General features: G+C 40.2%; 1 protein-coding gene across 5 annotated transcripts in view; it reads right to left on the bottom strand.

Annotated features, from left to right (window-relative positions):
• ankrd26 (ankyrin repeat domain containing 26) overlaps positions 1-12639 on the bottom strand; it is a 44286-nt gene extending 31647 nt beyond the window's left edge. For 2 of the 5 annotated variants that reach the window (XM_076266876.1, XM_076266892.1), the window contains exons 1-7: positions 10172-11465; positions 8427-8541; positions 7658-7831; positions 7041-7147; positions 6489-6626; positions 3659-3816; positions 3442-3477 (exon numbers count right to left, since the gene is read on the bottom strand). In XM_076266876.1, coding sequence (XP_076122991.1) covers positions 3442-3477; positions 3659-3816; positions 6489-6626; positions 7041-7147; positions 7658-7831; positions 8427-8541; positions 10172-10374 — 931 coding nt within the window. In that variant the 5' untranslated portion in view covers positions 10375-11465. Of the gene's footprint in view, positions 1-3441; positions 3478-3658; positions 3817-6488; positions 6627-7040; positions 7148-7657; positions 7832-8426; positions 8542-10171; positions 11466-12556 lie in introns of those variants that run through there. The other 3 variants (XM_076266861.1, XM_076266868.1, XM_076266884.1) reach the window with 3 other exon arrangements.
• Between the last annotated feature and the right edge of the window lie 1007 nt (positions 12640-13646).

Genomic DNA, 13646 nt, shown 5'->3' with positions numbered 1-13646 from the left:
TTTAAATGTCAAAATGGCCTGTAGTACGCTACATGCGCTGGACCATGAATATGCCACCAAAAAAAATACATACCTAAATAGCCTAATAATAACTCCACGTGGGTATCAAACCTGCTTCCTAAATGAAACCTCGTACTTGGGCCACGAACCAGCCGATAAGCCATCGTGAAATTTACTTGACTTAGGCTATGCAGGATCGATTGAACTGTTCTACCCTTTCATACTGGAGAACCAACCCCTTGAACTCGACCCCTTGGATCTGTTCTCTGGACACAGATAAGCCTTCACACATACACTGACATTGTACACTCACACCACCTTACCCAGGTATTTCTTTTCTTTTGGACATTTGAGTTTTTAAACTATTGATTTGATACTTTGCATTTTTTAAGAGCTCTTTTCTTATTTTATAGGGTTTTGTATTTATTTACTATTTACTAATATTTCCTCTTCTTTTTTCTTAGAGAAAAGATATACTTGTATTTAATAAACCTGCATTACCGTAAAACTCCAAATAATAGCCCGGGCTTTTATTTTCCCAAATCGCCAAACTGCACAGGCTAGTATTAGAGACAGGCGTCTATATGAGACAGGCCTTTAATTCCCTTTACACAAAACTTTTCCTCTGCAAAGATGGAAAATATTATCGAATTAATTATTTAATCTTATGTCTACCAATATGACTAGGCTATCTGATGACAATTACGGATCATCATTCATTTAGTGTTGAGATTTTGTTCATTGTGAGATACAGTAAGATCCAAATAGCGGGATAGCCAGAACAGATGAACACGTTTTAATTAAACGTAATCTACAAAGAGATCGTATCACACTGAAAGCTCATATTTTGTCACTAGCAAATAGCCTATATCGGTCCTTTGTCAAATACAGTTGCATTATCAGCCCTGACCAAAACTGTTCAGGAATTATTTATGCAAAAGTGGAACAAGCTTAATGTTTCATTCTCCCTCCTTTTCGGCACAAATGAAACAGCATGAGAGAGCATGAACCATATTGTTTCTCCCGTCAGTCTACATTCAAATCATAGCCTACTTCCAGGCTCGCAGGAACATATTTTTGACCAGGGGTGCTGAATAACAAAATAATCATGGATGTCCGACGATTTCTCCCCCAGCATATGATTCGAATTTAGACAGCTAAATACGCCATTTCACCGCCGTGTATGAGTAGGTCTAAGAGTGAGAAGTTTTATAATGCCCTGGGCAGCCACATTCCACTGCAACTATGCGCAGCACTTGCCACTCCGACTCATCAATAAAAACTGCGCGCACACAGCAGTCCCATAGAAGCGCACTTGACTTTACATCATTAACCTATTTCAGTAGGTTATATAGCCAGAGAATGTCCGTAGACGGGCTCTGATATAGCATAGTCTAAGGTAAATTCCTTTTCTGACTTGTTTCTCTTTATCGCCATGGCATTTAGAATAAAGAATAACGTTCTGGATTTGTTGCCAGCATAAAAACAAGCTTACCATCGGCCTATCCGCAAATTTTAAACACAAGGGATGAATTGAACGATGACGAAGTCGGACATATAGGCAAATTTATTTTTCCCCACCGCAGTCTTTTAATGCCATCTAATCATAACGTGCGCAGTCTGCGCCATACTTAAGCCCAAATCACACCCAAGATTCGCAACGAGATGAGCAGCAACTTCATGCAACATTCTAAAACCTTGCAACTGTGACCAGACATGTGAATGCTTTGCGACGGCTTGTAACGACGTGCAACATCTAATTCACACTGCTGTAACCTCCTTTCTGTAACAGTTTCGTGTCATTGCGAATTTTTAAACAGGCGATCTGACAGGAAGAATATTTAGAAGATTAAATACAACCCGAAACTAAAAAACAGACCAGGCCTCTACTGGAGACCGGCCTTTAACCCAAACCTGTAGCCACGCCAGGCATTTAAAAGAGACAGGCGTCTCTTAGGGACTCGGCGATTATTTGAAGTTTTACGGTATTTATTTATACCATTTTACATACTGGTGTCCCTGTCAATTTACTCCCCCCTTAATGCCGAACCTAGAACTGGCCTAAACCTAACCGTAACCCATAAAAGCACCTCCTTTTACTTTAAAGTACAATTTATTATTAAGTAGAGCAGAGGGGTGCTACACACATATTCTTATGCACCATGCACAACAACGCTACTGAGTATAGAGCTAAATTTGTCTCAATAATATTTGTATATGCGCAAAGGGGGATCCACAAATATTTCTTGATTTGCATGTGTGTTTTGATATCTACAAATTAAAAAAAATCATAATTGTAACTCGTATATTGATTTTTACAAATATAGATGTGCATTTGTAAATAAAATGTCATTGTAAAACCGAAAACTTCATTTGTGAAATGTGATTCTGCATTTGTGGATCACCAGCACACGCATTCTTCGCTTTCCAAAGTTACATGTTTTTGAGACGTTCTTCGCATGAAAGTCGCACAAATCCACACGTAAAAAATCATATTTGTAACTTGTAAATTGTTTTTCACAATTGTAGATGTGTATTTGTAAATGAAATGGCATTTGTAAAACTGAAAATTGCCTTTGTTAAAATCTAATTTTGCATTTGTGGATCACCAGTACACGCAGTTTTCATTTTCGCATTTGTGGATCAGCACACGTGTTTTTGAGATAATCTTTGCGGCAGAGGAGCCACCAGATCCACAAATAGCCTACCTCTAATTCGCCTGCTGACAGACTTTCTAATCCAGTAGATGGTAGTGTTGTTCTATGGGACTCATAACACACAGAGCTAGCGAACCTAGTTGTTAAATCTTACAAGTAAGCCTTAATTAAAAAAAAAAAAGGACATCAATTATTTTTTAATGCATCATGTATCGTAAATAAATAAATGTTATTATATAAATAAATGTCTTAACTTATGCACAGCACTGTATATTCTAAATAGTAATAGTTTGTACAGTGGCCTACAGTGTACAGTTATACAGTGGCTAATTACTAATAATGTAAATGAAAAAGGTGAAAGAAAAACATGAATAATCCTGTTCAAGTACTGCAATAATCATGCTTTGTAAATGCTTGTGTTGATGGTTATGTCATAATTTGTAACTCAATCTGTCCATTTCTTTCACAAAATCCGACAGAAGTCACCATTTAAGGAGTCATTTTTTTTTGGGGGGGGTCAACAGCACCGCTGCTGGAAAAATTTCTAGGGGAAACACTGAAATGCAAATATGACTCTCTGCACACACATATCCTTCTAAGGAAAACTTAACCAAAACCAATCCCTTGTTAAAAAGAAATAAACAAGAATTCAGAGCAACTAGATCAGATATTGCATAACATCTGTACACACACACTAGAAGTCATGTGTTAAGTCTGTGTAAGGTCACACTGCATCTGATCTAGTGCTTCTGCATCATTCATATGCCATAACTGCCAGTAATACCTCTCCCTGCTGCCATTGCTCCTGACAACTGGAGCTCTACATCCAGTCATGTGGCAGTGCATGAGGGATAAATGAAACGATTTCAGGTACAACACACGGATACATGTACGACAGATGATAGAGGTCACCATGAACGTAACCAACATGCAACCAAAAAAAAGGCTTGCATGTAACAATGATGAGGGGAAAATAGAGACCAGCATCTAGAGCTGCTTACCATCTTTGTCGGTGGCTGGGCCACCTAATGAAAAGCCTGCCTCCATGTCGCCAGATACACTACCCAGCACAGATCGTTTCTTTTTACTAGTGTTGTGGTGGGAGGGAGATTGTTCATACTTGTGTTTTGTCCCATGTTCAATGATCAAATGTGAGCATCTACAAGAAAAGAATACAAATGACAATATGACTTTCTCTTATTCCTACCTGTCCATGTTCTTATGACCAATTTTACATTTCCAGGTCTTATTTTGGCAGTGGCAGACCGTGCGTTCAGTGGTTAGGCCTTCAATGATGACTATTTTTTGACACAAAATAATAATAGGGGAAAGGGTTACCCCCCGAAGATTTTTTTTGCATTTCAGCGTTAAAATGTGCAATTTCCCAGCATTTCACGGTGGGGGGGGAAAGTTTTCTCTTTCTCACGCAAATCTGTGTAGGCCTACCACTCTAGAATCTTCGTTAGACAAACAATTAATGTTCCGAGCTGAATTCGGCATTGCTTAGATCTTTATTAGCTGAATTCCGCATTGCTTAGATCTTTATTAGGCGAATAGCACCCGACAACCTTATTAGCAGCAAAGTGAATAGGCTGCTAGGCTAGGCTACTTATTTATCACCCATATTCATTAATCTGCTGCCTGCTACTGTCTGGTGAAGACGTGCAATTTAGTCCATGTCATATTGAAAGTGAATACCAAGTGCGCTCAAGTATGGGTTTGTGCAGACTATTTAATAAATATGAACTTATGTTCATGACTTGCACGCACATATGGCACTGCCACAGGTCTACAATGATGTGTTCATTTAATAGTTTAATCTGACATCAGCAAACTTGCTTCAGACTGTTTGTAGGGCTCTCCTACTTAGCTGTAGCTTTAACGTTAACGTTACAGTGCAACTGTTTTAGGTTGTGCTGCTGCTCTGATTACTCAAAAGCTAATGTGGAACTACAGTAGGCTATCCTACAGTGTTTGCCAAACGTATTTATGAGAAAGTGTCTCAACAGAAAATGCTAAGAAAATTTCTCAGCACACCACCATGATATTAAACATAAAAGTCAGAAAATGTATTGCCCTATGCTGCTACTACTGCTTGTTGCCTATTTCATAATGTCTGATGGCATCGCCATTGATTTCACCAATAATGTCCACAAAACACAGATATATAAATAGTCAGACTATAGCAGGGCAGGAAACCAAGGCAAATGACAATTTTCACATAGATGCCGATCCAGACAGCTTCACCAAAGCCACATCAACTCACACACAACTTCAAGCTAGCATACAATCTATAGTAACCAAGCACTGCGGTTTGCAAGCAGCACAAAAACACTTTTTATAAAGAAAAGGGCCAGATTACAAGCATGTACTGTATTACGTACTGTATAACATAAGTCTATGTTATCAAATCAACATGAAACAAAACTTAATTCACTCTTAATACACTCTCAACTTAATAAACTCAATTCCTGCATAGGCTACTGACCAGCTACGTGCAGAGCTAGCTGACATTATGTGCATCTTGCTAACATGTAGTCCAGTTGACACTGTAACTTTAAATGATATAATTTTGCTTAATGAAGGCTTATCAATATATATTTTTTAAACAAAAACGGTCAATATACTGTCCAAAGCCAATATACTGTCCAAAGCCATGCCAGTGTGACATGTACTTTTCCAGTGAATGTCAGTCTGACTGACAGAAGATGCTCACGAAGTTCCTCAAGTCAAATAGATAGCGTCAAAATTCGTGATGAACGGTTCCGGGTATTCTTTTAGAACATTGCAGGCCCAGCTGCAGTCAGACCTGCCTTCCTCGCCATAATAGGTCGATTTGATTGGCTAATCAGTCAGATGTAGCCATCAATCAACCCGAATCCAAACATATGATTTCTAATGGTTGCTTAGGTACCGAAAACGCAGTGATTCCTTGTGAAGGCCTGATGCGGGCCTTAACAAGGGAAGACACGCGATTGGATAAAAATGTATCGCACGCCCTCACTATTTGTTCACACAATCTGTCAATCAAATATAGCGGACAGCAGTAGGATATGTTTAGCCTAGTCAAGAACGATCGGGAAGGAGAAGAAGAAGCGAATAATAAATGGTAAAGTAAAATGTTATTAAAGACACTATTATTTTTCATTCGTTTGAAAATAGTTAGCCCTTCAGAGAAGGCCTTAAAGGCCCTGACGGTCCGCCACTGTTTTTTGGATATGAAACAGTAAACACTGGTGGTTCGTACTGTCTTGTTGAGTTGTAACAACCATTCTAACTCTACTCCACATCAATTTAAGCAAGGGAAAAGGAGGTTGGTGTGTAAACTTACATTTACATATTCATTTAGCAGACACTTGTCATCCAAAGTGACTTACATATGTCAATTCTATTACAAGGGACTACACTGTCCCACTCTATGTTAAGTGCCTTGCTCAAGGGCACAGCGGCAGAAGCCAGGAGCTGAACCCACAACTTTTTAGGCTACTGCATGCTAGTCCAGCTCCTCAACCACTATGCTAGCACCACGCCACTAAGCTACCACCGCCCCTTAGATCACTTGCTGGTTATGCTGGTTGGAGTTTCAGTTGGTGGGCTGAACTAAGTCTGAACAAAGTTTAAAAATACCACACAACAGTAATAATAAAAAAAAACATGTCAGATCAAAACACAAAGCTGTTGTTCATATCCTGTCCCCTGTTTACTAAACAATTCAATTTGGAATGAAAAACGTAATATCAGACATGAAACTGATAAAGACTGTTTATATGTTCTGCAGATGTCCAAAAGAGATGCATCACAAAGATGATCATCTATGATAATTTGACTTACGCATGATGTCCATTCATTACTGCATAGTCATCAGATGTCCACCCTTTATCATCCTTTATTGTGATATCAGCATTGTATTGCAGGAGTAGACGAACCATACTAATTTGTCCATTGCAAGAGGCCATCATCAAAGCTGACCTAAAATGGAAGCAATCTTAGGTGATTTACATTTCAACCAAAAATTGGGAGAAAAGCAAACATCTCTTGTCAATAACTAGGTTTTCATTAACCCTGAAAATGGAAAAAGGGGAAATGCATCACATGAATTTACCAAAATATGTCAAAAAAAAGTTTATACGTTTGCATGAGGTGCAATGACAAAATGCAAGCATTTATTATGATAATTGTTGAAAACGTCCTCCCAGAAGTTGCTGTGGCCACATTCTGTCACCCTCTTTTTATGACTACCTTGGCTTTTAGTGGACGGAATTGCAATTAAACTAGAAAGACTACTGTGAGAAGATAAAGCCCACATTTAATCGCATTGCCTCACTTACTACCATTCACAATTCTGCTGTTTCGACTATGGAAAGCCAGCTATTGATGCCTTACCTGTGCTCCAAGTTGATGAGGTCAACATCAGCACCCTCCTTCAGAAGGAGCTCTGCCATCTCAGGATGGTTCTCCTCCACAGACAGAATCAACGGAGTGTTTCCATCCTAAAAACCAACAGTAACAATTACTCTTCAGCCTGATTACTGGAAAGCATGCATTTTGGCAAAGGGTTTGCTTAGCTGAAATTCAATTATATGCAGAGGTCTGGCTTCTTAAAATAAGACTTAAAGAAAGTACAAAAATTAAATAAGAACAACCATCTTACAGTTTCACGAGGGGCAGAAAATGCATAGGACTACTACAAAACCATACAGCGTACAAGCTGTGAGCTGATGCAGCAAAGTCTGTTCCCTGGGAAGAAACTGATGAATCAATATCTCAAAATAATCTACTAACGTTCTATTACAACTAAACCTTCCCTGGATAAGCAAACAGAAAACCTAGTTACTCTGCTCCTCCTTCATTCTAATCCTTTTTTCACACTAGGTATTCTCCAACTCCAATCCCTGCTCTGATCTTATATCTGATAGCCTCTTTTCAATCCAGGAAAAGTCCTGGATCTGCCTAATCTGGAGTCCTGCTGAGGTGTCCTCTTCCTGAGCCTCTGCCCTTACCTTATTCTGTGCGTTGATGTTGGCCTCGTGCTCCAGAAGCAGGACGGCGACGGAGAGTGAGGGGATCCGCGCTGCTAGGTGCAACGCCGTGCTCCCCTTGATGTCCACGAGGTTGGGGTCAGCCTCATGCTCAAGGAGGATGGCAACACAACGATCCTGCTGGCACTGCACCGCCTGCCAAGCACACGGGTTACAAACACGTGCACAACACCAATAACAGAGAGATATTAGCACTGTACAATATCTAAAGTTAATGTGTAGACACTGAACACTGAAGTTTTCATATTCACAAGACTTTTCACGGATCATCATTGCCCTTGGACATTTTCAGCTAGTTTTGGAAATTGGACTAATCACCTTAGATCACCTTTCCCTCTTTTTAAATATATTTTCTTTTTTCCCCCCACTTTTTATTTGTTTATTTGTTTTGTTGTCTGTCTTGTATGTCTGGTGTCACGGGTATGCTGGCGACTACACCGCTCCGTCCAGCATTTTTTGTATTTGTTATTTTTTAAATGTATTTGTCATGTCTTGATGTCATGGGCACGCTGGCGACTACGCCGCTCCATCCGGCATCGTTTGTCTTGTTGTGTGTCTTGTTTGTTGGAGCGCTTTGGGTTGCACTATGTGCATGTTAAATGCGCTTTATAAATAAAACTGACTTGACTTGACAAGTTCCATGCAAGTTTGACAGAGGAAACATAGCAGAGAACTATGCAGGTTATAATTCAGCAGGCTTATTATTTTCTTTGTTTCAGTTAAACCATACCTTCATCAAGGCGGACCGGTTTTGATTGTCACATAGGTTAAGTTTCACTTTGCTCTCCACCAGGAACTGAACCACTTCTGCATGTCCATTGACACAAGCAATATGAAGTGCAGTTCTGTGGAAAGATTGGGGAGAGAAACATTTAGGAATGTCTAGGTATTACTTAGGCACTGCATTACAGAATGCATAAACTGGGTTCAAAAGCGGCCACTCTACCGAAACGGCTCTGCTGTCTGTAACAGAAGCCTTAAAAGAAGCCTGGGCGACCGCTCGGTCATCAGTGCTCTTTCTGCTTGACTTATCAGCTGCCTTTGACACGGTTAATCACCGCATCCTTCTCTCTATACTCTCTAACATGGGAATCTCCAGTTCTGCTCTCTCCTGGTTTGAATCCTACCTCACAGGACGCATCATGGCTTGGTCAGCTTTCTGCACCTCACTATCTCACCACAGGGGTCCCCCAGGGCTCAGTGCTGGGCCCCGTTCTCTTTGCTATCTACACCACCTCCTTGGGACAGATTATCCGTTCGCATGGCTTCTCATACCACTGCTATGCAGACAACACAGAGCTCTATCTGTCCTTTCCACCTGATGACCCCTTGGTTTCAGCACAGATCTCGGATTGCCTCTCAGACATAGCTACATGGATGAAGGCACACCACCTCCAGCTGAACCTCTCAAAACTGAACTGCTGGTCCTCCCAGCTAAACCTACCATACACCACGACATCAACATCAAATTTGACTCCCTGTCTGTTTCACCTACCAGGACTGCAAGAAATCTAGGAGTTGTTCTTGACAACCAACTAACCTTCTCAGATCATGTTGCCTCAGTCGCCCGGTCATGCCATTTCGCACTCTACAACATACGGAAAATCAGGACTTACTTGACTCAAGATGCTACTCAACTTCTGGTTCAGGCAATAGTGATCTCACGACTTGACTACTGCAACGCCCTCCTGACAGGTCTCCCAGCCTGCGCAGTGAAACCCCTTCAGATGATCCAGAACGCGGCGGTGCGCCTGGTCTACAACCAACCCAAAAGGGCACGTTACCCCGCTGCTCATCCAGCTACACTGGCTACCTATCGCGGCCCGCATCAAATTCAAGGCTCTAACCCTTGCCTACTTCTCATCTGTTGTTCCTTGTTGGTGGAACACACTGCCAGTTCCTACAAGGGCAGGGACATCCCTCTCCATTTTCAAAAAACTCCTGAAGACCCAGCTCTTTAGAGAACATCTCCTCTCATAGCACCACTTACAACAAGTCTTGCTGATGCTAGCACTTACCATTTGATTTTTTGAGGGTCTGGATTTTAAATGTTGGTTACTACTGTTGCTCAGATACACTACCTAGTGTGGGATAAGTGTATAGTCTGTCCAATGTGTAACATTGCTGTAAAAGTAAAACCTAGCCTACTTGCTCTGCTGCTTAAATGTTTTGTTACAATGCTGTTTTTACACTTTAACTACAACAGCTGGGGGGCTAAATGTAATTGAACCGACATAGCCAATTACACAGCTAAATTACTTAAGACTCAAGTTCCCCACACTTTAATCATGCATTGTGATTGTGTCATGTCCATTTAACAGCAAAGCTTTGCAGATAAAACGCTGTTGCTATGGCTTTGAGCAGCATGCCAAACTATAAAGGGTGACTGTGAAAGTAGGCCTGTGTCCAGGCTCCACACTGTAAAAACTGAAGTAATGCTGATATGCCTAAATAGATGAAGAAGAAAAAACTTACCTATTTTCTTTGTCAAGCTGGTTTAGATCATTTTTCTTCGCAAGCTGTTTTACCTTCACTACATCACCAGCCGCGGCAGCCTTGTGCACTTTCCCCAAATCCTTCTCCTTTAAATCATAACCGACAGATAACACACTTGTCGTGTCTGATGCATTGGGGGAGAAGCTTTTCTTCTTCTTGGTGAAATGGAATATTTTCTTCATTGTGCAAGACTTCGCTGACTGCAAGACTGCATCGCCTTGCAGGAAATCTACCTGACACTCGGGTGCAGAGGGATCACCTTAGGAGTCTGTCGCATCCCTAAAAATAAAGCGAGAAAAGCGGCTTAAGCCCATTGACAATGTCTCTGTCATGTGCATGACAGATCGAAGTCGGAAGACTAATTAATACAGGCTATGCAAGCTTACAAAATCACCATCGAATATAGCTATAGCATTTGTCTCACTTGCCTAACCCAAACAGATGGCAAAGCAACACTATGCATTACGTCCAAATTGACACATACGATGCCAAATCCCTGCAAACGGTTGTATCAGGCTTTACGTTCTCTTATTTACCTTACACATCAAGCAGCGGGCAAATTAAAAGTAATGTTAGTTGATAGTTTAAATTATCTTGACTAACAGCGGTTTCGCACATTCCGAGCAGATTAATTTGCTGTTACGTTACCATTTGCCATCTCAACATTTTGCCTTTTTGTCGCTTTTATTTTGCAACAAATGTTAACATTAACACAAAAACGTTACAATACATCAATGCCTTGTCTAATTTTTACAAAGGCAGTGGTGATTAATAAGGCAGCTGTTTTGTAATTTATCCTAACGTTAAATGTTCGCAACGTTACAAGCTAACGTTAACCCTGAGGTACCAAAGCTTTACCATTCATACGTTAACGCTAACGTTAGCTACAAAATCAGTAAGCTATGGTTACCAAGAGGTCTAGCTTCAACGCACTGCAAAGGTAACTTTAAAGATTTTGCGAGATTACAACATGCTAACGTTAATTTTAGTGGCAACATTACGTTAAAAGAAAGAGAATGACAAAGCGCTGGCCAGCCAATTTTGGTTAACGTTAGGCAAAACGTACGTTACGTTACCATTAACGTTAGCTAACATAACGTTAACAGCTTAAAGTTAGTCTCAACCTTACCTTTAAACATAGCTGACATTAGTGCAACATGTGTTTTCCATAATCTCGTGTTAGTCTTAGCGCTTAAATTCTAATACAGTGTACAAGTTACTAACTTCAACCTATCTAATTATTGCTAGGAAAAGTTAGGTTACGCGAGCTAGATTGAAGATATTGAAAAGTGCATGCAGGGCGACGTAAAATTGGCTACGTGAGCCGATTTACAGTTCGTAACTATGGCAACCATGCATGAGCGGCCACACTATGCAGGATGTAAGGTATTCCATCATGCAACTCTTTCATTCAAGGTATTTCGCATTTTGGGGCACAGGTAAAAAAATAAAACTTATCTCTTTCGAAGAGTATAAATGCATACAGTCCAATAAAATAAGCACCGGAACTCTAGAAACCTTGTAAACATACCGTGCAATGATTAGCTATGACCACCCACGTCACTTCACCACTATGCAGTAACCGCGACATTTAAATCTTTGCCAATTAACTATGGCACATAATGGGCCCAACGTCGAATGAAACAGATATAGCTTCTATCTGCAAATGTCAATATGTTACATGAACGATACGTGACCAATAACGACTGTAAGTTAAAGCTGTGTTGACTCTTCGGTCAAGAATAGTAGTAACGTTAGCAAAATGAGCTAAGGTGACGTTAGATAACTTTAGAGCTAGCCAGCAACAAACGTTTACGTTAGTCTAGTATGCTAGGTCTCTGTCTGTGCTAGGTGCTCTTTTGCTTACTTGACGTGGCTGACTAACAGGGAAAACGTTATCTAGCATTTTTAGCAGATGCATGCATTTGCTATTAGCACCAGAGCCCGTTTAGACATTCTCTGTTAGCACGATATCTATCCTAGCAACCACGACAGACGCCTTGCTCAAATCTGGCTATTCACAAATTAGCTTATCCTAGCCGGCTAACGATGGTCATCAGTTTGACCAACCAGCGTGTTAATCCACTCTTGCGTTAATTTATAACAGGTAAATGAACCAATCCAACTAATGTTAACATGGTTACGTTACACGTTTCTGTTTACAAAGCGAAAACCAAAGTATGGCTGGCTTGACCCGTCCACGTTAGCCAGCTAACTTTAGCATAACAAACTAACGTTGCCAAATCAGGCGAGCAAATGTTGCATCCAAATAAACTGTTGGCTAAGTTCCTCTTAGTTTGAATAACAATTTAAAAGTGCAAAGGTATGATAAAAATGAAAAGCATATCGACAACACTTAGTTACCCCATTTAACTTGTGTGCTTTTCAAATAACGATGCAGACCACTGTCTCTAACGATAACTGTTAGATTCTTGCTTGCATTTCTTTCCATGCTTTGGAGTAGGAAGAGTTAACGTTAAGGCTGTTTATGATTTTGTTTTAGCAGCTGCTTGTCTGAGCGTGCATAATTTTGCTTTCTCACCTACCCCTGTCGTGTCACAGTAGGTCGTCCATGTAGCCCTAATCCAAGTTCTTTTAAAATTGGGAGAATAATAATAATAAACAAAACTCTCTCCAAAGTTATGTAAAGTACTTGGCAAGTTGGCCTGTGTTTTTCCCCACGTTGTTTGTTTCAGTTGTTTCTCACCATTAGATGGCGATATAATCATTCTTATATCAGAGCCCTTGTATACGGTTGCGTTTTAGGATATATATATTTTGTCATTATCCACATAGTTGTACATTTCGCCAAAATACTATGGATATAGACTCGGCCAGTATTGTTGAATGTACACTCCTCTATTTTAGGTGGTGTGGATATTCTATAAATATTTCAGCAAAAAGAACAAGTCAGAAAAACCAACAGATGGACAGCAGACCTCAATTGAAACACAATTCCAAAGCATAGAATTTCAGGTATTACCCCTTCTGCTGTTTAGTAACAGTAGCCTATGTAGCCTAGGCTATATTTTATCTGTTCTATGCTTCCAGTCTTAATGCTGGTAACTTGTTAATCTAAGCACACCTTTAGTGGTGTTGAGGTGAATGAGATGCCCAGCTTGTGGATCAGGTTGCTGTTCAACATCATCAACTGCAAATTTGCTTCAGATACTGCTATAACCAGAGAGAAAATGTACTGCAAGAGCTGTTTGTGAAAATCTTAACCTTGTGACTACTTTCTAAGAACACTTCTTGCTGAACATTACCTAATGCCTCTCTTTTTTGACAAGGAAGATCATAGATTCAAAACAAAATAGCCACACACAAACATAAGAGTCATAATCAGACCGACATATGAATTAAAATAACATCTTATCCAGTGGACTGAGAGAGGACATGTAGGGACGAAAATGTGAAAAAAAGTATTTTAACGTTACCATTTTGCTGGGTTGAT

Source organism: Alosa pseudoharengus, unplaced genomic scaffold, assembly GCF_046254945.1.
Source record: "Alosa pseudoharengus isolate Yale_2024_CS ecotype anadromous, Long Island Sound unplaced genomic scaffold, YU_APseudo_1.1 YU_APseudo_1.1_scf_10, whole genome shotgun sequence".
Classification (NCBI taxonomy): domain Eukaryota; kingdom Metazoa; phylum Chordata; class Actinopteri; order Clupeiformes; family Clupeidae; genus Alosa; species Alosa pseudoharengus.
This window is presented reverse-complemented; position numbering and strand designations above follow the sequence as displayed.